This window comes from Ursus maritimus, unplaced genomic scaffold (genome assembly GCF_017311325.1).
Source record: "Ursus maritimus isolate PB19 unplaced genomic scaffold, ASM1731132v1 scaffold_10, whole genome shotgun sequence".
Classification (NCBI taxonomy): Eukaryota; Metazoa; Chordata; class Mammalia; order Carnivora; family Ursidae; genus Ursus; species Ursus maritimus.
Genome location: NW_024423344.1, coordinates 48,981,169 through 49,008,665, shown reverse-complemented (window position 1 = coordinate 49,008,665; position 27,497 = coordinate 48,981,169). Strand labels below are relative to the sequence as shown.

The 27,497-nt window shown below is 40.0% G+C and overlaps 1 protein-coding gene across 1 annotated transcript in view; it reads right to left on the bottom strand.

The window, feature by feature from the left end:
• Window positions 1-27,497, bottom strand: part of LMO7 (LIM domain 7) — a 196,837-nt gene that overhangs the window by 75,371 nt on the left and 93,969 nt on the right. Inside the window, exon 5 of the mRNA XM_040623652.1 lies at window positions 17,171-17,277. Coding sequence (XP_040479586.1) covers window positions 17,171-17,277 — 107 coding nt within the window. The remainder of the gene's footprint in view (window positions 1-17,170; window positions 17,278-27,497) is intronic.

Genomic DNA, 27,497 nt, shown 5'->3' with positions numbered 1-27,497 from the left:
TGATTCTGCAATTCTCATCATTTAATGAATGAATTCATTTTCAAACAAGACTTTAGACCCTTAGACAAGATGATTTACTACTAACTTCTTGGTAAAATAATGCTCTTCCTATTTCTATACTGCAATACAGCTGTCACTAAAATTAGGAGGACAATGTATCTACTTATAAGCAAATCTTTAAAGAAACAGTAAAAATATTTATTCCTAATAATACACTAGATTAAAACAAGAGTAAATTATTAGTGGGCTATTCGACAGTTTTAGGTACTTTACATTTAGGATGCAGAAACATTTTTTGCTTTCATCTTTTTCTTTCTAAGAACACTGTTGAATATGATCAGTTAAAATGAAGCCTGTGTTTACAACTGTTGCCACGGCAATCCAAATATCCAAGGGATACTGAGTGATCATGAGCTATTCCTACATCTATAGCCTTCCATCCCTTAAGATTTAGATTTAATTGGCTTAGAGTTCTTAGTTTACTCCAAATATCAATTTAAAAAGTTTTTGTATGTAAGGTCAAGAGTATTTAGAGTTCCTTCCTCTCCCATTATAGTATGTTGAATAGATACAGTCTGTAGGAATATCCCCTGGGTCATACATCCTCTCCAAGCAAAGGAAACCACTCTAGTACCTCTCCTTCCTCCACACATGCCAAGGTCTCTCTCCTGGAATGGTTTTTCCCTCCCCTTTCTCCTCATACAGACAGATGCCTCACTTTCCTTTCTCACTTATTCTTCCAAGGATAAAATCAAATTGCCTAGTTCATTTAAGAAATGCATCCTTTCAATCCTTTCATTATGCTAAGTGAAATAAGTCAAGCAGAGAAAGATAATTATCACATGGTTTCACTTATTTGTGGAACACAAGGAATAGCAGGGAGGACATTAGGAGAAGAAGGGAAAAATAAGGGGGGGGGGATCAGAGGGGGAGATGAACCATGAGAGACTATGGACTCCTGGAAACAATCTGAGGGTTTTAGAGGGGAGGGGCATGGGGGGATGGGTTAGCCTGGTGATGGGTATTAGGGAGGGCACGTACTGCATGGAGCACTGGGTGTTATAAGCAAACAATGAATCATGGAACACTACATCAAAAATTAATGATTTACTGTATGGTGACTAACATAATAAAATTAAAAAAAAAAGAAGGATAAAAAAAAGAATGCAACTATCCTTAAATATTGGGTTATTTTTTTTTTAATAACAAAGTTTTCTCCTTATTGAAAAAAAAATAAAAAATAAAAATAAATAAATCCCAAAAGACTCAGCCACACTACTAATCACAAAGCATTTTTGACCTGCATCTTTATTAAGAAACTATAGGGAATCAAAGACTGAGGATTTATTTTTTTTTTTATTTGAAAATGAGGCTTTTATTTTATTTTTATTTTTTTTTTAATGATTTTTTATTATATTATGTTAGTCACCATACAGTACATCCCCGGTTTCCGATGTAAGGCTCGATGATTCATTAGTTGTGTATAACACCCAGTGCACCATGCAATACGTGCCCTCCTTACTACCCATCACCGGAAAGACTGAGGATTTAAACTAAGGTGAGCATACAAAATTAAGAATACTATGAGACTGAATAATATTCATTGTAGATATTATACCACATATTCTTTATCCATGCGTCCATCAATAGACATTGGGGTTGCTTCCATATTTTGGCTCTTGTAAATAATGCTGCAATGAACTTGGGAGTATACTTAGCCCTTTGAGATCCCGATTTCAGTTCTTTTGGATATATACCCAGACGTGGAAATCCTGCCATGTTCAACAACATGGATGAAACTGGAGGACATTATACTAAGTGAAATAGCATGATTTGTCACAAAAGGACAAAGAATGCATGATTCCAGCTATATGAGGTCTCTAAAATAGTCAAACTCATAGAAACAGATAGTGTAATGGTGGTCACCACAGATTGGGGGAGGGGGAAATGGTGTATTGCTGTTCGACAAGTATACAGTGTCAGTTTTGCAAGATAAATAAGTTCTGGAGATCTGGTGTACAACATCGTGCCTGTAGTTAACACTATATTGTACACTGAAAAATTAGTCAAGAGAGTAGATCTCACGCTGAGTATTCGTACCACAATAAAGAATACTGTCATGAGAAAATCCATAAATTAAACCATATCTAAGAGTCAAAAGAGAGCAGCAACCCAGTGGTACTTTCTCTTAGCACCTTGAGTCCATTCCCTCCTCTCACATTTCATGCAAGTGGATAAGATCCATCTCTAAATATCTGTTCCCACCAGTGTTCACACTCCTACCTACTCTATCATCATTCACCAAGTGTTTTTTAATTCCACCTAACTCTAGATGCATTAGAGTGTAGTATTTACCATACAAGTAAAAAAAAAAAAATGAAAGAAAAAGGTTGTCCTGTAGATTGTCACAAACCATGGGAGTCGAGAGAACAAAGAGCAGTCTAAGATTTTACCATAAAAAAGTACCGATAGTGATTAATAATTAGATAGCTAACATAAAGTGAGTATTTACTATATGACAGGCATCTAAGTTCTTTACCTGTAATAACTCATTTAATCCTCACAGTGGTCCCTATGCAGCAAGTATTAGTGTTTTCCTCCATTTTATGGGTAAAGAAATCAAAGGACAAAGGTATAGGAACTGGCCAATGCCCACATAGGCCGTATTGGCCAAATTGGGACTGCTAACCATCTGACTTCTTCTCCTAGTGAGGGCGGGCTTCATGGATGAGGCAAGATGGAGCCTGGACTCCAGAATGGCTGTCTAGGGGAAGCAAAAGAGAGGAAGCTGGCCTAACTGACAAAGCTTGTGTGGAAGGGAAATAAACGCAGGTGGATAACCAAAAAGTGATCAGAAGGCAGAGTGACTTGAAAGGCTGTGGGTGTGCTTGGAAGTGACACGGTAGACGAGCAGCCATGGTGGGTTCATAAGTGAATACACAGTTCAAGTATACACACAAGCTGTGAGACAATGGACAATACCAAATCTCTTTATGAAAACCCATAAGCATGATCCATATCATAAGCATCTAGCCATATGATCAGAGCTAGCCAGCAGCTCACCAGATTGGGAGGACAGGTGCTGAAGAGGAAAGGACTCAGATACACACACAAATGGACTCCAACTTTCAGAAATTAGTGTGTCTTTCTGATTAAAAAAATATATATATGTTTATTCGAGTTCTGTTGACACAGTATTACACTAGTTTCAGGCGTACTGCTGATTTTTAAACCACACTAAAGCTTCAATTCAGTGAACTTTTCTTAAGAAATAATTATACCAAAACTATTCATGATACAGTTCAAATAAAACATTAATTCCAGTTTTATTAGTGCTTTTAAATCTACTGCATGTAAAATTTTATTTCAACATATGCTTAAAAAATGTATCCAAAAGAACCTTCCAGACATGCCCTCTCCTCTGTTTTTTCATAGTCCTATCACATCTCACATTACTTTCTTTGTTCATTATGTGGCCTCTCTATGGGAATATATGCCTAAGAATGGCAGGGCCTTGTCGTTTTCACCATGAAACTGAATCTCCAACACCTAGAGCAGTGCTGGGCACATAGTAAGAGCTCAATAAATGTTTGTTGAACTCATTCGCTCATCCATACATACATTTATTATACACTGACTGAATCAAATACCCTGGTGACACATATGTCTTAAAATATTTTTGTAATTTTTGTTTTTCAACCTTGATAGACAGAAGTGGAAGTAGTTTTTTTTGGTTATAAAATTGTCAGGCTAAATCAGATATCATTTTGTCAACTTTATGGGCTTGTTTTCAGTGCTGTTGGTTGGGAGGAGGGCTTCCAAGGGGGAGGGGACAGGAAGATAAATACATTTTGTTGTGTGAATTTAAATGCAATGTGCCTGAAATGGTTCTGCTGGGAGCTGTACGTATTCTTTTTTGAATAGTCCTGTGTGGGAAACTCGGAGTTTGGATTTAAAAGAAGAGGACAGGAAAGAAAAGCAAGCAAGCAAGCAACAGTTTTTGTTCGTTGAGTAGGAGAATCCACAGAGTAAATGAGCAGGGTTGAGGCGCTGACACTAGCCCCCACCAACAGTGACATTCACGATTTAAGGCCCCCAAGGCCAGGACATACAGTGATGTTGCATTCTCTAAACTGATTTGAATATCCAACTCGGTCAAGAGGACAAGCCCACGGTGCTTCTCTGGAAGGCACGACACACCCAACTGACAGTTTTTCCAAAGCAAAGTAATTCCCAGAATAAGAAATCAGGCCTCACATTTCCAGAAGGCGCTACAGAAAACAAAGTTGAACTTTAACACAATGAGGGAATTTTTATTTGCGTTTAAATGAAGGAAAGAATGGTTAGCTACGGTTACCCAGACCATGTGCAGCACAGGCAGCAAGTGAGGTAACAGGTCAATGGAACAGGAGAGTCAGAAATAGAAGCACTTACACAGATGACTGAGGGGGCAGAGAAGAAAGGGAAGAGGAGTCCTTAGCCAGCTATACTTCCTCTCCTCCCTCGCTTCCTCAGAGCTGGGCTTTCCCCTACAAAAATGCGTGCCTGTTCGCTCTTCACAGAGGACTCTCAAATCGACACAGCCAGCCACAATTTCTGAGCAACACCCTGACAACGCCATTTCCGTGTGGATGCTCTACCGTCCTGTCCAACGCAATGTGTTGAATCCTCACTTCCATCCTCCATTCCTGTTTCTGCTAGTGGTTGCCCAAGCTCAAAAGCGGATTCTTCTAGCTCCTTCATACTCATCAACCCCCATCGGGTCTTACTTGAAACATCTTTGGCATTTCTCATTTACATTTCCACGGCTTTCAGCAGTTGTTATCCTTATCAAAACACCCATCCTTATCAAAACAACCAACAACTTCCTAACCCCTCTCCAAGCCTCCAGCCTAGTGCTCAATCGACTTCATGCACTATTTCATTACCCTTTCTCAATCTTTCTCAATCTCTACTTTTAACATTGGAAACTCCTGGGGCACCTGGGTGGCTCAGTCGGTTAAGCGTCTGCTTTCGGCCCAGGTCATGATGCTGGGGTCCTGGAATTGAGCCCCATATCAGGTTCCCTTCTCAGCGGGGAGCCTGCTTCTCCCTCTCCCTCTGCTTGTGCTCTGTCAAATAAATAAAATCTTCAAAAAAAACAAAAAACAAAAACATTGGAACCTTCTGCTTAAAAGCTTTTGGAAATAATCCTACTACCTAGGAGATAACACTTAACCTCCCTAGCCAGGATACTCAAGGTACCGCTCAAACTGGGCACGACCCATCACTCATCCTGCCTCCAAGCTGCTGGCCTGGAAATGCATTCCTTGTACTTCCCACTTTCCACCTCCCAAAAAATGAGGGCCTCAGAAGTGGAGATCTTGTTTAACTTTACTCATTGCTTTACATCCCAAAGGCTCTGAAAAATGTTTGATTAGAACTCTGTACCAATGGGCCAATCTCCTTGTGTTCCTTCCCACCTCTCACTCAAATCCTGCTATTCTTTTCGACCCACACTCAAGCCTTACATCTCCCCCAGCACCTCTGTGAAACCTTCACTTCAGTGTGTGACCACCAGCATTTGATGCCAAAATCCTTGTCAGTCAAAGTGTGGTCCTCATTGTCAGGACCTGAGAGCTTGCTGGAGATGCAGAATACCAGCCTTGCCTGGACCTAATGAACCAAATCTGCATTTGAACCAGATCCTAACATGTTTTATACACACACCAAAGTTTGAGAAACACTTGTTAACGGCACTGTACCTCTAAAAAACAGCCTGGGTAATTTCTTATCCATAGGATCTAAAAATTACAAATTCTTCTGTATCTCCAAAACTTCCTTCCTACCCAACCAACTGCATGGAGGTCATATCTGACAAATACATATTAACACATTAAAAAAAAAAGTCCTCTATTCAATCTTTATATCTTTCATTAGGGCATAGTTTAGAGGCAGAATGTTATAATGAAAAGAACACTGGGTTAGGAGTCGTAATGAGGGTTCCCACTTGAACTAAGCAGGTGACCTTGAGCAAGCCACTGAACTTCTGTTTCCATATCTGTAAAATCAGGCAACCGCCCTATCTTACAAAGTGGTTATAAGATTTCACAAGGCATAAACTAAAACATTTAAATGTTATTTTTTTCTACTCTATTCCACCTCCTCTCTCATAAACAGTACTTTTCCTTTTTACATATCACTAGCCCTAAAAATCAAGTGTTCTCTATTACTGCATCAGACCCATCCCATTAGTTATTTAAAAAGAAAATGTTCCTCATATTCTTCTCCTATATCCATATCTTGGGCTACCATTAATTTCATTGGTGTTTGGTAGTCTAAAACACCACATTCACAAAAGAGGAGTTTAATAAATATTTCTTCCTACTAATGAAAGGCAATTACTCCTGATGCTTCATGTTTAACAACTAGCAAGAAATAACTTCTAATGACTTGGTAGGAAAAGAAGTGATTACCCCACTTATCTTAAGTCTTGGTAAAGGAATTTTTAAAGAGTTTCTGTGCTTGAGTCATTTCTCGGACTTTGCTTTTCTGAGTCACTATCTGATCCCCTACTCTTCTCTGCAATGAGAGAGGGGTTTCATCTTACTGGAATTAGACTGTGCTATTTATTGTTACACTTGATGCTCTGTGCTCACCACCTGTTTCTAAACCTCCAATGGCTACACTGATAGCAGGACTTTGGGCAATGTACTGAAGTCATCCTTCTTTAATCCATTATACTAGGTAACAGGACTATAATTCATTTGTTTGCTTATAATTTGGACTTTCAAACAAGACTTCACATTATTCATAATTAGGGCTTTTTTTATGAGATCTACTAATACAATGACCTAAACCATAATAAAAATATCCCATCTTATATATATTTTTTCCAACTTCTATATTTTTAATATAGAATTTCCCAGCTAAGAATGTTTGGAGGAGGGAGTCAGAATTTAGTTTGGTTTTAACAAGTAAAATTGAGCATCAAAAATTGGTAAGAAATTATTCTAAATAAATTATTTACCAGTTCTATTTTAGAAGATACTTTCCATGCCAGTGTTATAAAGGTCAAAGTGTGGTAGCATGATCCCGAGCAATTTAGATTAGTAAGGTTTTACAATCCACAGCTTTAACAGGAATGTTCCATTATCATGGCAAATACAATTGAACATTCATAAATGTCTGTGTGAAAGTCATAAAACTTATAAACTTATGTACACATATCAGTAAAATCCAAAGACTCCATTGTTTTTCAACTAGCCAGTGTTAAGACCATACATGTAGCATATTTCTTCTATTCTAAGGCACACACATGGATCATTTAATACTCCTAAAATTAGGAGGTCTTATTACTGATCTGAAATTTGATGGCATATTGTAGTATTATATCCATTTGAAGTTACGTGACTCACAAACTAGGGAAAAAATTTTTAAATCATAATACAAAGATACTCGCCATGTAGCCAATGAGGGAATACCAGTCACATACACAAATCCACTTTGGATCTAGCTGGCCTGGTTAAAAAATAACTCAAGACAATTTCAGTCATATAGCACTAGAAATAATAGCAGCAAGGGTTTTTTTTAAGCTTGTTTAAGTCTGTTTTGACAATATAGTGGAAGGTGTCCAAGCTAAGTAGGCTAAGACACCCCCTGAATTTAAATTCCGGCTCCGTTATTTGCCCAAGGTCATATACCAAACAAGTTACTCTTCTGACTCATTCTACTTCACCTTGAAAGCAAAACAGAAACAAAATGGTATTACCCGGCTGGGCTGTTACTGGGTTAGAGATAATTAACGTAATGGCAGTGCCTGAGAGCTCTTATCCGGTTTGTCCAAACCTAACTGAGTATCTGAGATACTCTAGACACTCTAGCACCGTGATTTCCTTACCTAGTTCATCCCTCCAAACCCAGCGTGCCCTTAGAGCCTGCAACTATAAATCATGTCGGTGCTCCTTGACACAAAGCAAACATTAAGACTGCAGAACGCATTTCATCTTCTCCACCTTGGGTCTTGCAAGATCGAGATAGAAAAGGAAGAGGACTTGTTTTCCTTGTGCCCACTCAGGATTCAGGACCTGTACACGGTGAAAATATTAAGTATCTAATGGGTGTGGTTGACAAGCCACAACATAGAAGGTGTACAGGTGAGAGGACTAATAGCCCCAGGCTGGGACTCACGCTCCCACCCTCATCAGCGCATCAGGCCAGCGAGCCTTCCAGCTCCCCGACAGCAGCCGCCTCTGGCTGCAACAGCCCAAGGCTTACATCCGTGGATGTCACAGTCTCTAATAAAGAGACTTTTTTTTTTCTCCTGCCTCTTTCTTGCGAGTAGAATTAAATGGAGAATGGAAAGTGTGAGGAAAGACGTACAGTTCTATTTCTTAATAATCTGGTATCAGCATGCTCTGGACACCCATATGCAGCTTCATACTACTGCGTTTCTTCTTCCAGACAGAGACCAAGCTCCTTTGTATAAAGAATTCATCACCAAAATAAACAAAGCTCTGGAGGCCCTCGGGATCTAATGCCTCACTCTTTGAAGGCTTACACAAATGTTCACAGATGTTCTTAGTGTGTGTACATGTGCCACTGCACATTCTATAGCTGAATACACACTATTACGTACAAAGCAGAGCATGAGATAACTATCTAGCAGACATTTTTCCTTCTCAGTGTTAAGCCAAAAGTAGTCTAGTGACATGTCAGCCAAATTGTTTATCCAGATACATCGATTCTTTTGAAGATGATTTCCGTATCTCAGTCAACTAAAAAGGTACAGAACAGGAGCATTTTCCAAAAAATCCACCAGCCAATATTACTGTAATGTAATGAAAGAGCAAAATGTAATAACAGGGATACTTGATATTTATTTAGAGATTTCTCCCCCAAACTGCTCAAAGCACACAGAGAAAATCCTTGTGAAATTGGTAGTGGCTAATGCACTCAATTCACAGTAGCGGCTGCTCCCGGGCCACCGAGATCCTCTACTTTTCCCCCTTCTCAGCTTAAGAAAAACTGATTTACCTGAAGTGTGTTCCAAGCATGTTTTTCATCTGTTTTTTGAATGGAATTTTATTACACCGTCATTTACATTCAATGTGGGTTACTTAAATTCATATGACAAGTGTACTTTGTTTCCCTGAAATTAAAGGCTTTTCAGTAACCCTTTTCGGAACATGTTTTCTTAGGTTTACTGGACATATTTGGTCAGTGGTATCGGAAGCAACAGTACTAAGTTCTTGAGAAAAAGAACACAACACCCTGCCTCACAGTTTCTTTGGTACAGTCAGTTCAGTAGGGATACTCAAAAAGATAGGTCTAGGTTGACCAGCAGCCACTCTCACCGGGCAAGGCTGCTCAACATGACAAAGTATAGCTGCGCCATTAACCCTAAAACATTTCTACTCCATTAAGCTACACTCTTAAAAATAACCAATACATGGGTAATATGTAACTTAATACCCAATCAGTTTAACATTTTTGATAGCAAGTTTCTTTTTAAAAATACGAAAAAAATCAAGTTATGTTATGTCAAAGAATATTAACATAAAAGTATGCTTCCCAGTTTCTTGACTTTTCTCCCCTTGTGTACAAGTACATCTGGAAGTAAACAGCAAGATTTTTGACCTCTCAAATAGTGCCTATTGCTATTTGTGATTTTTTTTTTTTTTTAGTGTCCAGGGTAAAAACCACAAATATTTTAGATAATGTAATCAAGACTTTATGCTGTTAGTATAGTAGTCTTCTGATGGACAAAACAGATGGGAGATACCCAAAAGAAGCAGCTAAGTTTTCTGTCTGGTCAAAAACATGGCTGGAGTGTGCACTGGAGTTCCCTAAAGATTATGAACACCTTTCAAAAAAAATTCATAAGCCCTGCAAAAGCCTTTCAGACAACAGTGTCTGATCTTGCATGTTCTCTGGTTTCTAACTTTGTTAATCTAACAAAATAAATTGTAAAAAGTTGACTACACATAAATCTCAGAAAAACATACCTGTTTTAATATCTTCTCCCAATCAAAAGAAGGGAATAAGTTTAAAAAGGCCCAAATTCTCATTAAAAAAAAAAAAAGCCTATAGCTAATTGTCACAATGTAAGGATCCAGGGGCCAGATTTTTTTCCTCCATGTTCTTCTGCAGGGGACATGTATCTTCATAGAGTCCAGAAGGGAGAGCCAAATTATGAAAATGATCACAATTATAATTCAACACCATTTATTGAGCACTACTATATGCCAAACACTTAACATTTTATACACACCTGACTCTGTAATCATTACGACAACTTTGTGAGGCAGGCATATCCCCCAAATGGGGTTATTTGCTCAGCTCCAAGAAAGCAGCCGTCTTGTTCACTGAGAAGCAAAGTGGGAGGAAAAATAACCTAAGGTCGTCCAGCAACCCAGTGACTGAATGGGACAAGACTGAACTCATGCCAAGGGACACCAAAATCCCTGCTCTCATCCTAGATGCTTACCTGCCCATGACAACGGAGGCATATTGACTGAACTTTTTGTTCCAACCTGGGGGAAAGTGACAGAAACACAGCCTGAAGTGTAGTAGAAATAGTTCAAATGACATGTTAAGAGACTTCCAAGTTTCTGTGTGCTCATATTCTTCGAATGGTTCTCATGCCATAGACAAAGTTATCACATCAAAGTCAAAGATAATTTGTGACTTTTTCCTTACTGGCTTTGGTGTTTAATGCTAGGCAATGGTGAGAGGTACCAAGGCAGGTAGCTTGACTTTGGAAGGAATGAGGCTTACTATAAATTTGTTGGCAACAATTCTTAAAGTATTTCCAGGACTCCTTCTAAGAAGTTACCTCCAATATTGGTCCCTGCTTTTAAAAATTTTTATTTCTTGCCCTTGAACTTCTATAAGCTATTCCAACTACCTATATAAGCAACATATTTTTCTACTCAAAAGTCTTAAGCATATATTCAGATTTACCTCACAAAAATGAAGTGACTTGTGATCATGATATGAAAACATTAAAATTTTTCTAAAACTTCATATAAGCTCAAAACATCCTTCAAGTGTCCACTAAACATTGGTGATTATCATTTGCACCTTAGCATAAGGATTAAGACTTCCACCAACTACTCTGAAAGGCACAAGGTCCCAAGTTTCCATTTTAGTGTATTACACATGGAGGTAAACACACATTCCTCTTTTAAATTGTATCAATTTTAGATTGTGTTGTAATATGCCACATATTCTTCTGAAGTGATAAGTGAAAGGCGATTAAAACCAAGAGATCAATGGCTGCTTTGCCAGATCTGCCTTGCAATTTTGAAAGACAGGAAAACTTGACAAAGAAGAAAAAAAATAGGTTTCCATCTTCAAAGCCTGGCTTTAAAATGTCCAGGAAGTCAAAATAATTAAAATATAATCTTCAAACACACACTCAACACTTAAGGTGTCAGGAACTAAGGAAATAAGGGACTAATGTAATTGTCCCTGTCCTCAAATAGTCTCAAGTCCAGGGGAAAATTAGATGTAGATGAAAACAAAAATGCTTTCAAAGCCCAGAGAAGAAATCAATGTCACCTCCCATTCAAAGTGTTTTCTTGATTAAAAAGTTGAAAGGATTGTTCATCTCTAAATACTCAGAGAAGACGGTGCGTTTATCTCAAAACAATGTGCTCTGTGAACTTATCATGGGAACCCCACTCAGGGCAGGCTCCACAGTATTTTGACTGTTAAGAGTGGCTGTGGGAACCTCACATTTAGGTGCTACAGAGAAAATGCCCCATCAGTGTTTGTTATGACAGACAAGCAAATGACCTCTGACACCAAAATTTCCCCTTACCAAATTAAGTGCCATTTTCTCCCGAAATACGCGGAAGCACGCACACCTCACGTGTATACCCTCACACCAATGATTAGGTAAATCATACCAGAATACAGCAAGAAACTCAGAGCAAAGCAATGCTTAACACCTCTAGCTACTGGCGAAGCTCTCAGTTTCAAAAGTGACTGACAACAGGGGCTATCCATACTATAGTGTGTGTCATGTTAAAAGTTTGATTAATTCAATGTATGCAGCCCTACAGGTACTAATTTAAAAGACAGAAGAATCTCTTCAACAACCATCTGTCTCCTCGGTTTAACCCTTTGAAGGACCTTGTTATAAAACAAATGCTAGCTGGTCCAGGGAAGCCAATTCTATCATTCTCTCCCGAACAAACTCGTATCGGCTGCTAAGCAGATGAGCTGCTAAGGGAGACTCTGGAGCAAGGAACAGAGATTGGCTTCCTTTTGAATAGAAAGACCCTGAGCCAGAAAAGCCCACACCATCAAGCCTCACCCAGCAAGCCAAGACACAATCGGGCCCCACGGCTTTGGAGATTTAAGGGAGTGAAGAGCTGAGGATGGGGAGCTGCCATTCAGAAACTTCTTTCTCTATCCAAGAAGTTAAGAATTAGAAATGGAGAGAAACTAATACTACGTAAAACTTCGGTTCCTTTATAGCTTGTCCCAGCATTAGACCTGCCTTCTATTCCACAACCTTCCTCGGCAACTACGTACACTCTTCGATGATCTAACCCCGCAATTAAAGAACATCTGAAAACATGCCCATATATTTTTGCTGCTGGCCTTAAACAGTCTTGGCAACCCGAAAGAATTAATGCCCTGCTTGCAGTAACTACCTAACATCAGAGAATCACTGAATGGGATAGAGATGTGGACAGTGTAAACTTCCTGTTTCATTCCCTTCTAATTGCTTGGTAGGAAGAGACCATTTTAAAACAGTAACATGAATTGACAGGTGGAAGTCACCATGATCAAATTACTGATCCAAGTTTGGATGTCATTATTAAAAAAAAAAACAAAAAAAAAACCAGATTAAGATGTTGAGAAACTCATTTGAAGGGCATAAAAAAAAAAGTAAAATCAGGTTTAAGTCAGAAAATGGTGAAAATTACTTCAGAGTAGGTATATTTTTACTTACATGAATTAAAATCTTAAATAAATACTCACATACACATTCATATCCCAAGCGCAATTTGGCAGGCTGTTCGAGTGCCATCTGGGAACCAGATTCCTGAGAGATGACTTTACAGTATTGCCACAAAATCAAGCATCCTTTTGAAGCTCCAGAGAACAGTTAAATCCTTAAAATATCATTTTGAGCCTCCTTTATTTTCATGAGGGAAATATGTTAACACTAATTGTTTCCAACTACTGTTCCTTTGTCAACTAATATGTGTAAAAAAAATCAATTTCTGTACCCTCCCTTTGATAGACATCTTTTAAAAACTGAAACATTGAAAGTTACATTTACACCTAAAATATTAATAGCCTAAATGGAAGAGTGAGTCTGTACTAAAAAATAATTTTTCTTTGCATAACTGCAGTAGCGTGCTCAAAAGCATGGCCATCCTGTAACTGTATTACGAACAGAATGCGTCGAAGGAAGTGCTAAAAACTGGATTGGAATGATAAGGGGGTAGAAAGAAGAAACATGTTTACAATCTGTTCAAATTCTCAGCTTAAAAATTTCAATATATGATTCGTTAGAGCAATGGTTTAAATATGGGACTTTGTTTCGGAGCCAAGTTGCTAAAAATATAAAATTAAAACCTTTAATATTCATTTCTGCCTTTCCGCCAACTTCGATTCCTCTAATACAAGACAACTTCTGGACCACACTGTTGTGTTGCTTTCTACAACAAGCAATTGCTTGATGCCACTGAATGACCAGATGCCACCCCCAAAGAGCATGACGTTTGCTACTGGAGCTCTCCAGTGCACTGTGGCATGGCGTAGGCACGGTGCTTGCTCTGCTACAGGCCTCCATAGAAAGTGTGCAAAGACAGCTCCGTAGGAGTCTCACCACCTCTTCTCTGTGGATCGTGTTTCTAAGTTCAGTATGGATATTTAGTAAATGGTTAATAATAATGATGCCGTTATTCACTGGTACGGAAGCTAAATTTCATGGCCTCAGTAAACATCTCAACTAGGGTAAGTTCAACCTCAATCTACCGCAATTCGTGAAGGCAAACTCACAAATTCGCCTATCCTGTTGGGGAAAAGATGGATCCTACTCATCAAAGTCAGGAATGTCAAATTAGAAGTATTAACTGATATTTGAATATATGCAGTCCCAAAATAAATGAATAATTCAAACATACTTGGAAAAGCTCAAACTACTTCCTACAAGAAGTAAAGTAATTGTTAGAAAATTTAGATCACATATTAATATGTATAATTATAGAAATATAAAGAGTACCCTAGTTCTGTTTGACCAGTGGAAAAGTTTTTATTTGCAAATTAAACACAAATCTGTAATTGCTGAAAAATACGGAACAGCAACAGCTCTGTAAATTGCTGCGTCTGTTCCTGCCACTCATTCCTACCGCGCACAACTCTCCCGGGCTCCGGGCGCCATCCATGTTTGGTGGTGGTTTGTTTTTTTTTTTAATCACTGCTGCCCTCTTACAAGAAATACCTCACGTTTGCCAGCATGGAGGCTTATCGACTGTCCTCTCCTATTTGCTTTCAGTGTGTCATGCAAACATGCATGTTAGATCACACTCACAGCATGTCTGTGAACTGTTCATGCAGTCCTGGCAGATGAGCTCTGACAGAGCATTTAAAATAATCGAGTACTTTGTCCCATTTTTTGCTAATTTTAATGTATACAGATGAGCGAAATAATGTCAATGTACTGACACACTGCTGCCCACTCAAGTGGTAATGAGCGTTCCTTTTTAAATGGGCATACATAATTAACACGGAAATACATAAATTATTACAGTAACATAAGTAAAAAGTTACATTTCAGCAGAATGTAAAGTCAGTCAGTAGCCTTCATTTCCACATGATTAGCTTGCTGGCAGAGTGGAAATAAGGAATTTAAAGTCTAAGTCAGGGTTTCTCAACCTCAGCATACTGATACTTGGGGCTGGAAAATTCTTTGTTAAGGGGACTACCCTGTCCATTAAAGGGTATTTAGTAGCATTCCTGACCCATGAGATGCCAGTAGCACTCCCAGTCCAACCATACCGACAAAACTATCTCTAGACCTTGCCAAACATCCACTGGGGGAACAAAACTGCTCCCAGTTGAAAACCACTGGTCTAACCAACACCAAGTCCTTTAATCTACAATAATGATAGGACGAGATCTGACCTACAGAAGTCTCCGCATTATATAAGAAAACTAAAAACTAAGAAATACATGGATATTTAGTAACCAATAATTTGCTTTCCCATAAACTTGCTTCCTTTTATAAAAATGCAATCTCAGGGCAGAAGAGCTGCGGCCAACATTTTTAAATAAGCCATTTGTCAGCTTCCTCAGGTCTCATAACCAGGAGGCTCCCGGGCTTCCGTTGCAGCAGACCCGGGGTCAAGCCTTGCACTCTTTGGTCCACCAAGATGGAATTATCAGGGGACATGTTCCTAAGCAGAGTCCAGGCTCTCAGGCATTCCTGCTCGTACTACCTGGGCACACCTTTATGAACTTGTGGTTTCCACTGAAACAAGTTGTGCTGCATACTTCCTACTACAGCTCTAACGACGTGACCTCCCAGTTTCAGTTTGTCGGTGATTTCATTTCCCTCGAGACTGAGCCCAGGTACTGAGTTTTTCCTAAACACTTTAGACCCAATATCTCATGAAGCAGGCTCCAGGCAAGTTTTGCTCAGAGCATTCTTGGAATTAGAAGACAACAAACATGTTTTGCCTAATCGGTAGCCTACTCAAACATCTGCTACAGAGTTTCAAAACAGTATGATTTGGGGGGGGGGGGCTGTTTTCCTTAAGTTGTCCCTGTTCATTAAGAATAAAGCACTTTCTAAGTGAAAACTTTATTTGCCCATCAGATAAGTCTTAGGAGAAGGCTGATTAGGAAAAATAAAACAAAGTCATCCATGCAGTTATTTTTCACGGATATCAAGCATGACCTCACAATACAGCAGAAGCAAACATGCCATTTTGGTGATGAAACTTAGGAACAAACTATCTTCCAATTAATCAAAAATGCAGACAGACCCAACCCTGCTAGGCACTTATCAAGGTTGTGTAGTTTAGAAATGCTAATTCAACATAACTAGAAGCATGTAAGTTCAAAGTGGCTTGCTCGTTTAAAAATATGTACTGTTAGGCTTTGAAAAGATGAATTCTATCTGGACATTTAGCTTTTACTACTAAAAGACCATGTGTACTATGATACTTATACACAGGGTTACTTTTCTTTAAGAAAAATTATTGGCCATTTTTAAGATTTTACCATCAATTCTTAAATAGCTTTTAAAGCTCTTACAACAGGATATCAACCATATAAACTAAATCTTTGTCTAAAATGGTAGAAACTAATTTTTCAATTTCTATTATTTCTACAGCTAGAATAAGGTGTTTATATTCTCTCCTTTTAAAAAATGTTAATTAGCTTTAAGGGCCATGATAAAGAGGTAGTCATTCCTACAAAATTAAATCATTTTCCTGTCACGATTATCTGGTAACACGAGTTTATTCTGATTCACTGAAAGCAAATAAGATTTATAGGGGGGAAAACAATCTCGCAGAAGCTTAAAACCAGATTTCCTGAAACCATATACTCCTACATGACACCATTTTCCATCTAAAACACAACAGAAACACCTGCATATGTTTTCACCCCCACTTTCACTTTCTCATCCATACTATTAAAATAGTGAAAAACAGTTCATTTTTAGAAATCATCCACAATTGGCAAGGTCATTAACGTTCCATGTTGGTGCCAGGCATCACTGCCTTCCAAATTACAAAAGAAAGTCTCTTTAACCACTGTCCCAGTCTCATTTTTGTTAGTCTTAATTCCAAATATATAAAGACCACGTTAAAATCATTCTTTTTACTCTATAAACTATAGTATAATCTCTAAAGTCACTCTATAACATGCATCCTCACCATTAGCAACCAAACACTACCATGTTGGACAAGCATTAAAATATAAACTACCATTTTAGTTAGTATAGAGATTTAAAATAACAACGTGCCATGGTCTCAATTACAGACAGTTTCACATTCACAGTCCCTAAGCTCTTTTTTAAATAATCAGTTTTGGAATGAGAACAGAGGAAGACAGAGGAACGATTTTTCAGTAATCATAAAATCTCAGAAATTCTTTGCACTTCAGCCACAAGCCCTAAGCTGAAAAAAATATAGAACAAACCAGTGAAACTTACCTGACAGTGACTCGGTTTGATAAATCCTGTAGATCCCCAGGATGGAAAAGCTGGGCTTCTTTCAATCCAATCTGTTCACAAGCTTTCAAAAAAACGTTTATATTATCCTGTGAAAAGAAGTGGAAAGTGATTGCTTAGCCGAGCTCTCTAACAAAGGGTACAAATTTTTATGATAGAACTTCTAGGCTTCAAAGTCCAATTACAGCCAGCAAAAAAGGAGGCAGCAAGACCAATGCATACATTTTTTTTTTAATTACACGGTCATGTATAGCCTTTCAGTCTTGCAGAGCATAAACGGTAGCGCTAGCTTATGCCTGGGCATACGCTGTTCTGTGATCTTTGTGACCGGCACGTTAAACATTACCTGTTACAGGACAAGTGCCTAGCCACTGAGCAGTAATCTACACTTTGATGTCAGCTCTGCTCTGCAAACAAACGCCCTCTTCCCAGCTTTGCACGACAAGCCTCACCTCTCCTCTTTAAAAATAACTCCAGCTACTGACATTCACCCACCCAGAAACTGTTGGCAGGGAAGAAATAAGAGGAGGAACATTCTGTTTCTATGATTACAAATTGCAGAACGACTGTGGAATACCACACCTGGAATCTGGGTTTGGTTGCTTAGCCGGCTCTTGACGGACAGGGAAACCATACTATAGGACCCAGGAGAAGCCTAACGTTCATTGGCCAAATCACATAGTTTAGGTATGGTACATTACTCACGCCCTGCACCTGCCTCGGGAACTGCCTCCAAAAAAATGAAAATCTGGGCTGTCCTCCTAGCTAATTTCAAACACCAAAATCCCCCTTTCACAAACCAATGCTCTTTATTCCTCTCAACAGCTGCCCGAACACTGGCTAAGAGAGACATTTGGTGAGCAGAATCAGCTCGAGCTTCCCTCTCCTCCTTCAGGAGGTTGAGCTTGTGAAGAGTGCATGGGGACTCTCTACCTTCTCTTCGTTAGGATTCTCAGGCAAGACGGTGGCTTGCTAGCACGCCAACACACGTTCACACACTTACACACGTTCACACACTTGCACACGCTGGCAACACCACATGGTAGTGAGAGAGGGCTCCCTGAAACCTCCCCTCCCCAATGGCTGCCTGTGAGCGACCAGAAGACAACCTGCCCCTTAGAGAAAGACAACCCCTCTTGCCCATATTGAGAAGCTCGTCCCCACGAGAAAAGGCAGGGTGGCCCAGCAAAGTGGGCGGAATGATAGGGAAGCAAGGATGAAGAGGCTAAATTCAACAGCATGGATTCTTGGACAGTGAGGGGGTTTAGGGGAAGGGTAAGCAAGTGTACGGCAAGGGAAAAGCAATACTGGCTACTAGGGACTAAGGGACAGCCAAAACAAAGTATTTGTAGAGTTGAGAGGTTATTTTAGTGTATTATCAGTAAAAGGCAGCATGAACTACCCAGCTGATAGTTGAAATCCATCATTATTTTATTGTCCTCCCAAGATTTTATTTAAATTCAGGTTTATTAACATATAATGTAGTATTGGTTCCAGGAGTAGAATTTAGTGATTCATCACTTACATGCAATACCCAGTGCTCATCCCCACAAGTGCCCTCCTTCATGCCCATCACCCATTTAGCCCATCCCCCCACACACCTCCCCTCCAGCAGGCCTCAGTTTGTTCTCTATGGTTAAGAGTCTCCTATGGTCTGCCTCCCTCTTTGTTTTTATCTTATTTTTCTTTCCCTTCCCATACATTCACCTGTTTTGTTTCTTAAATTCCACATATCAGTGAAATTGCATTTGTCCTTCTCTGACTTATTTGACTTAGTATAATACCCTCTAGTTCCATCCATGTCATCGCAAATGGCAAGAGTTCATTCTTTTTGATGGCTGAGTAATATTCCATTGTGTATATATACCACATCTTCTTTATCAGTTCATCAGTTGATGGACATTGGGGCTCTTCCCATAATTTGGCTATTGTGGAATCCATGACCATTTTCAATAAGAGGTTGAAGATTAAAAGAATTTATAAGTCAAAAGCTGAACAACTCAATGGAAGGTGTTCAATCTTAGTGGGAAAAAAGGGGAATAACATATTGACAAAATTCCAGGAACAGCAAAAGTGATCATTTTGTTAAGCTCACATGATTTTTAAAATCTATCTCGGGGCACCTGGGATAGGCAGTTAAGTGTCTGCCTTCAGCTCAGGTCATGAACTCAGGGGCTGGGATCAAGACCCACATTGGGCTCCCCGCTCAGTGGGGACTCTGCTTCTCCCTCTCCCCTGCTCATGCTCTCTCTCTCGCTCTACTCTCTCTCAAATAAATAAAATCTTTTAAAAAATAAAATGAAATTAAACGTATATTATCTCATTTCTCGATGATTCAAATTAACGGTTCTAAAACTGGCCTTCAGAGAAGCCGACAAGGACAAATGGCTTGGGGTCCTAGTACCTCAAATCCTACGGGAAGAAAAGCACATTTCTAAAGAGGAAGAATAAAGCATTAGAAATATTCTCACACAGAGGGGAAGGGGGTTGGGGGATTGGGATAGGCCAGTGATGGGTGTTAAGGAGGGTACATATTGCATGGAGCACTGGGTGTTATACGCAAACAATGAATCATGGAACATTACATCAAAAACTATGGATGTACTGTATGGTGACTAACATAACATAATAAAAAAAAAAAGAAAGAAATATTCCCACAAAAATAGGAAGGAAGGAAGGAAGGAAGGAAGGAAGGAAGGAAGGAAGGGAGGAAGGAAGGAAGGAATGTCTTCCCACAAATTCAATTTGGTTCTGAATGTTTAAGATGTTATAAAACAGTAGGACAAAGTTAAACTGAAAGCAAACCTATTGAATGGACAGCCAAAATAATTCTTCATGTGTTTTCTAAAACCATAATAGCATTCATCCACTTGACAAATATGTAGCTATTGATAAGAATAAATAAAGCCATATATGCCTCAAAACCCATCTACCTATTTAGAAAGAAACCACTTCAAATCTAAAGTGATTATAGTTCATTAGAGACAATAAAAATAGATTATGATTAAATTCTAGCTCTAAATAAAGCCACTACATTAAAAAGCAGTTTCTTTTAAAGAGTTCAATGACACTCGAGTTTAAAAGAGACAAACTTTACCAACAAGGCCCCACACGGCCAATGCAGCAGGAACAAGTTGTATTAAGACCAGAATTGCAACGTAAATCCTGCTTACTGGACTTGAGCCCATTGGTAATTTATTTTTTGCAATTTCAAAAGACCTAGGCAGAGAGTTGCCTAAGGGGAGATACAAAATTATAAAATAAAATTTTAATGTCTGTTGGAACATCAAGAAGACACACCCCACTCAACATATTAAAAAGGGAAGCATTTAGTCTTCATTAATGAGATCCTTTTCACTTGAAACTAGCAAAGATAAAGTAAAAACAAAGGACAAACATGAAATATCTTCTCATTGAACTGTTAGCCAGGACTCCAAGTTAGCTCTATCACTAACCAACTGGGTGGTTTTGGAAACATTCATCAGCCTTTCTGGCCGCATCTTCCTCATCTGTGAAATGAGTAGTTTCTGGATCTGTACCCCATTCCCTAGGGCACACAGCTCTGTGCAAGAGGAGGGAAGCCCGCCCTCCCTAACCCAACCCTCAATAGGTCATGTCAAAAGCCTGCACCAAGCTTCTGCACTTCCTACACGCTGAGGACCAAAAGTGGCTTCACAAAAACGAAACAAAATGAGGATCCGGAAAATCTGCAATAGCTCCTTTCAGAGTGGTTTATCTAGGACATGAATAAAAGCAGACACTATTTAAACAGACAAGGCAGGATGGCAGAAGATTTTCATATTCTCCCCCAAACCCTCTCCACCCCTTAGCCTTGAATCATTTACAAAGGTAATCGTATCGGGTGGAGGGGGCGAGGGTAAATTAGAGAGAGATTAGTGAGTCAGGAACACTATGTGCTAACAACGGAGGAAAGATGAGGAATCCACAAAAATTCACCAATATTCCCAGGTTTATATTAGTCCACCGGGGAACCTCTGTTGATTATCTACCACTACTTAGCTAGTTATCCCAAAACTTAGCCGCTTAAAACAATAGACATTTATGATTTCACAGTTTTTTGAAGGTCAGGAATTCAGGAGTAACCCAAGTTGGACGGGTCTGGCGTGGAGGTCCTCTGAGCAGGTTGCAGATGTCAGGCTGGACTGCAATCACCTGAAGACCTTCCTGGGGCTTGAAGGAGCCCCCTCCAAGGTAGTGCACTCACAGCTGGCAAGCTGGGGCTGGTTATGGGCAGGAAGCCTCAGTTCTTTACCAAACAGACATCTCCATTAGGCTGCCTGACAGAATGAATGTTCCAAAAGCAAGTAAGACGGCAGCTGCAGTATCTCATGGCCTACCTTTTCAAGTCCTACGTCATTACTTCCTTGGTATCCTGCGGTGACAGAGGTCAGCCCTATTCAGTGTAGGCAGGACTACACAAGAACTTAAAGAGCAGGAGGTGGGATCACTGAGGACCAGGTACGACCATTCACTCTCTGGCCCCAATGATTCGTGTCCCTCCCACATGCAAAATACACTAACCCTTCCCCAAAGTCCTGGAAATGCTACCCCTTTACAAGGTGAGCGCAAAGTTTGGAATCTCATCTAAACCAGATCCAGGTTTACACAAGGCTCCTGACGTGTAGATCCTTAAGGACAGCACTCAAATACAGTTCCTCTCAATGTGAATGTCAGTGAACTAAAGTGACAAGTTACCTTCCCCTCAGACACCCCACATAGAGTGGTGTAGGGTAACCTCTAGGCATATTCTAGTTCAAAGTGTGGAGAAATTAAGGTACGCGGGAGTCACTGATCCACAGGAACTCTGCAAAGCATAGATTGGTAGGTCCTTCTTCAGGATTCAAGGCCAGCAAACACCTCACGGATTTTTGCTTCACCCTCTGGACTCTTGATTCCACCTTACAATCATCTTTTACTTCCGTGAAAAGTAGCTTTGTGGTCACAGGTATGTAGCTCTTTCAGTCTGCTTCCTCCCTATAAAAGTTTGGGGAACTAAAGGTCTTTTAATTTTGTAACCTCTGTCCTTTCCAGTCTACTTTTACAGTGCTTCTGCAAATACAATTCCCTCAATACTTTTATGAATCCTATTGGACTTAAACTCACTAGATAAAAGCCACACCCACAAATCCCTTCAAGAGAAACCTTTCTCCATCTTGGTCTGCTGAGATGACAGAGGGGTATCACATTCATGCTTCTTAGAAGCCCCACTGCTTGAAAGGACAGACTTCCAAGGCACTACTTTGGATCTTTCCAAGATCTTAAAGGATTTTACAGCCTCAGCTTCACCTTCAGATCTTGTTTTCCTGCCAGTGCACAAAATCTGATCTTTGCCTGAAAGCCATTTCTCAATTCTAGTGTCATTTGCTGACTAAAGAGGCTGACAATTCTGAAAACCAGCAACTCCTGTGCCCCTCTAGTTTATCATGTCATCCTCTGCTGTCTCACATTTTATTATCACCAGCAAGAGGAAGCCAGGCAGCACTTGCGCACGCCATCTGGAAGTCTCAGCCAGAACACCTACAGGAGAGTGTCAGGTGAGAATCATTGGGACCACCGTAAAAGCTGGCTACCACACTTACACGAAGAACACAGAATAGTCACCAATTTGGGGAAGATAAACTGTTTTAGAGATGTTGAGTTTCAGACATCCACATCAAGATGTTCAGCTAATGGTAAATTGGGTTTGGAGCCCATGAGAAATATTTTATCTTAAAATATGGTTTGGGTAAATCAAGCACACATTGGTAGTAGCTGAAATGAAGGATGTGGATGAGCCCTCTTAGGAAAAGCAAAGCACAAGAAGGATTTACAATCAGACACCAATATTTAATGGATAGTTTAAAAAACAAAGAAAAGAAAAAACATCTAACAACCAGAGAACTCAGAGGAAAAGAAGAACTGCAGAGTGTTATGGAAAACAAGGGAAAGGAGTTTCAAGACAGGAGAGTCAGATGCTACGAAAAGCTTCAACAAGGATGAAAAGTGTTCAAAGAATTTGACAATCAAATGGAGAATCTTTAGCGAATATAAACTCCAGGCACTAAGGAATAAATAGGTGACACTGAAGATCAGCCATTTACTCCAGTGCAAAGACTACCCCAAATGCAAAAGCTCTCTTCTCATGCCACCCTGTCCTACACAGTACTGGAGATTCCCATCACTCCTTCCAAAGCTGCCATCTCTGGCCCCTCCAGTGTTAGGGTGCTCCAATTCTGAAAGGAGATGTGGTAGGGAGAGCAGTTCACATTCATTCTCTGGCCCCAAATGTAGGATCATCTTTCTACTTCCTCCCAACACTTTCTAGTTGTAACATGAACACAACTATTCATTTCTATGGGGTCTTAACTCCTCTCTGTCTCCATTATACATCCTGAAGAGAGCCATGAGAAGGATAACATGAGGCCAACATGAATATTCTAACACTAGACCCAGAGGTAACATGGGCCTTTTGTGACATGAACCCTTCCACAGCCTTTCCCCAAGCACTTATCCAGTAAATATCTCATGTCATTTCAGCAGATTGCTTTGGTCTCTTATCAGGGATGGAAGTAGTTGAGGAAAATGTCAAGGTCTCAGAGTTGAATTAATATATTTTAGCAAGCTCCTATCAGTCAATATAACGGCTCTCTCATTTTGTTATATTTTTCTCCTCATCCCGTACCCTTATTCATTCCCACTGCTCATTACTAAAAGGTGCTAAGAATATACCCTTAACGAATTCAAGAGTTTCCCAGACAAGTACATGTACATGCATATTGACAGCAGCACTATTCACAATAGTCAAAAGGTAGAAACACCTAGGGGCACCTGGGTGGCTCAGTCGTTAAGTGTCTGCCTTCGGCTCAGGGCGTGATCCTGGCATTCTGGGATTGAGCCCCGCATCGGGCTCCCTGCTCTGCTGGGAGCCTGCTTCTTCCTCCCACACTCCCCCTGCTTGTGTTCCCTCTCTCGCTGGCTGTCTCTCTCTCCGTCAAATAAATAATAAAAAAATTTAAAAATCTTAAAAAAAAAAAGGTAGAAACACCTAAAACATGTACATGAACAGAAACAAACAAACAAATTGGGATATAGCCATACAGTGGCATATTATTCACCCATAGAAAAATGAAGTACTGATACATTCTACAGCATGGATGAACCTCCAGAACATGATGCCAAGGAAAAGCTAAGCACACAGATATCCCATTTATATGAAATATCCAGAATAGATCAATCCTTAGAGACAGAATGCAGATTTGTGTTTGATAGGAGTTTGGGGAGGGGGGGGATAAAATAAGAAGCAACCTACTAGGCAAGAGGTTTTACTTGGGAGTGATGGAAATGTTTGGTGGCTGCACAACACTGAATTGTTCACCCTAAAATGCCTAATTTTGTTATGTGAATTTCACCTCCATAAATTATTTTTTAAAGGCGCCTTCCATAATGTGCTTAAAAATCTAAACATCCTTTATTTTTTTTTTTAAAGATTTTATTTACTTGAGAGAGAGAGAATGAGCGGGGGGGGGAGGGGAGGCCGAGGGAGAGGAGAAGCAGGCTCCCCACTGAGCAAGGAGTCTGATGCGGGACTTGATCCCAGGACCCTGGGGTCATGACCCGAACCAAAGGCAGATGCTTAACCGACTGAGCCACCCAGGTGTCCCTCTAAATGTCCTTTAAAATGTTGAATCACTTTATCTCATTTACATAAATGAGGTTATGGTCTACATTTTTCTCTCACACATTCAACCGTTTTGTTACACAAAAGCCTAAATCCTCAATAAAGCCTATGCTATACCTCCCTAGGCTCTTACGTTGACCAAAGTCATTTTCATTCTCATTTGGAGGAAGTTAAAAAATATTTCTTTTATGTATTTCTTTTAAATATATCCTTAATGATATTATTTCAAGACTTTCAACTTGCAGAGGGAATACTTTGTATCAAGAAACCTTAATGTCACAACAAATGGGGAATGTCTACTCATATCAAACATGTTAGACCCGCTTCTTCAAAAATTTCCTGAGTGTAGAGGGTCAAGAGCTGTCATCAATGAAAATGGGTTCTTTAAATAAAGACAAAGAGATTTATTACAGAAGCCCTGAATAAAATCAAAATCCTAACCAATTCTGAAAAAGAGTAAGCCTGTGCTCAGGGCTATAACCGTATAGGCCACAAGGGCCATACAGTCACCTCCATAAACCAAAGCTGCCAGAATGACATCACCTGGAAGTGAGCCCCATCACTCTGGCCTGTTACTCCCAGTGAGTTTCTATGCCTACGTGAAGCAAGATTTTTTGATTAAAGAAGAGAGCACATCATCCAATTCCTCTGAACCTGGGCACAGGTGGTGCAGATCAATTTATCCAAAGGCCAAGAGACTGATGACCTTAATTCCTTTTCTATTTACAATATAGCACCAAAACCCGTCTCCTGTCCCTAGAGTTAACAGTGACAAAAAGTTAGAAAGTATATGCCAACAATCAAGAGGTTGTAACCACTGCTTGAGGCAAAGAAACTGAACTAAGTGTCAATGGTAGAATAACAGTCCCCAGTCAGCCCCATCAGGATGTCTAGAGGGAGCACACAATCACGGCACAGGTGACGCTCATGTGCACAGCTGGGCAACAGCTGGCCCGGCCTTGCTACCCGATATGGGGTCCACACACCATCAGCAGCACTTGGGAGCCTATTGGAAATGCAGACTCTACCTCCTCCCTAGACCCACTCAATCAGAATCCACATGCTAAGAAAATCCTCCAGGTGATCTGAGTCTTGGCACACATAGTTTTCTGGCAAATAACAAAATAAGGAAAATATTTCCAACTAGGATTTACAACAGCGTTTCTCCTTAGGATGAGCACCAGTCACCTAGGGATTACGGAGCTCGCCATTAGGCCATCCCTGGAAGTATTCAAATTCCATTCCTGTGATATACTAATTGAGATCATTCAACATTATTTTAAAGCAACTCCCAAGCACTGGAGTGACTCCAATATACCCAAATGTACATTTTAATTCTACAGTTTCCATTAAGGAAGTGATGTGGTTGCAATTTTGATCAGTGGTACTAGTTTTATTATTAGAGACTTCGTATTCTTATGGCTTAGTGAATAAATAAGCTGTATTACTAATACCTACATGGGAAAATTACAATATGTAGATAAGCACACAGACCCAGCTTCAGTAGTTATTTGTGAGAAAAGTACACAGCGCATTTTCCTTTGGTTCTTCTCTGCAAAGAGCCTCAGTCATGTGCTGATGGCAAAGGATCTGAGGACAAGGGGAGCAGTCAAGTTTGTCACATACAACGATAGGAGTAAGAACCAACTAGGAATGCTTACAAGGAATGCCAAGTGACACTGAAGGCCCAAGGGTTACACATGATAAATCACCAAGCGGCTGGCACACTTTCCCCAGCACTGCTTGGCAGAGGAGGAGAAAAGGCATACCGAGAGGCAGAGCACTGGCCAGCTAGGGCAGCGGAAGGTCAAAGGCATGAGGGCTGTGCTCTGCTAAAAGGCTGGTTACTGAAATGCTTAATCAATTGTACACAGAAGCAGTAACAGGCTTTGTCGAACTGCAGCATGGATTAAGGTACGGTCTTCCATGGTGTTCGAATTAAACTTCATACATCAAAAATGAAGGACTTCTAAAACTTAGCTATTCTGTTAGAAGGAAGGGAGGAAAGAAGGGAGAGGGAAGGGACATAAAATGGTGAAACAGAGGCTTAAGAAGTCCTGTCTGAGACCAGACTGGTGATCGCCAAAAGTGGGTGAACAAAATGGGAATAAAAGAAGAAAAAAAAAGTTTGTCGTCAAATTATCCACGTTCTCCGTTTCAAAGTAGAACAAATACGCAATTGCTTAAAGAAACACGTCATAAAGATGCCAAAACACATTTTATGAAGCAGTAAAGCACATTTAATGAACGAAAACGACAGAGTAAAACCTTAGAGCTAGCTGGGAATCCACACTCACTTGTTCAGTGCAACGGCTCCTACCCCCTTTCCGAGAGTCACTTTTACAGGTGATGTGTCTGGCTCATCAGCCCTTGTTTTAGCTTTTCCAGCCCTGGGGACTCCTTGCTTTATGAGGCTGACTCACTTTTAGTCATTTCTATGTCAAGAAAGTCCAAAGAGTCCCTCACTGTAATTGTAAAACAGTGATCTTAAATCTGCCTGCTTAATGGAACTAAATCTCATCTATCTCCCACGAGCGTCCCTTAGCTAGTGAGACAGCTCTCCTGCCTCACACACTCCACACGTTGCCCTAGCCTCACCTCCTCTCTTCAAATATCCCTGGTTTTCTCAAC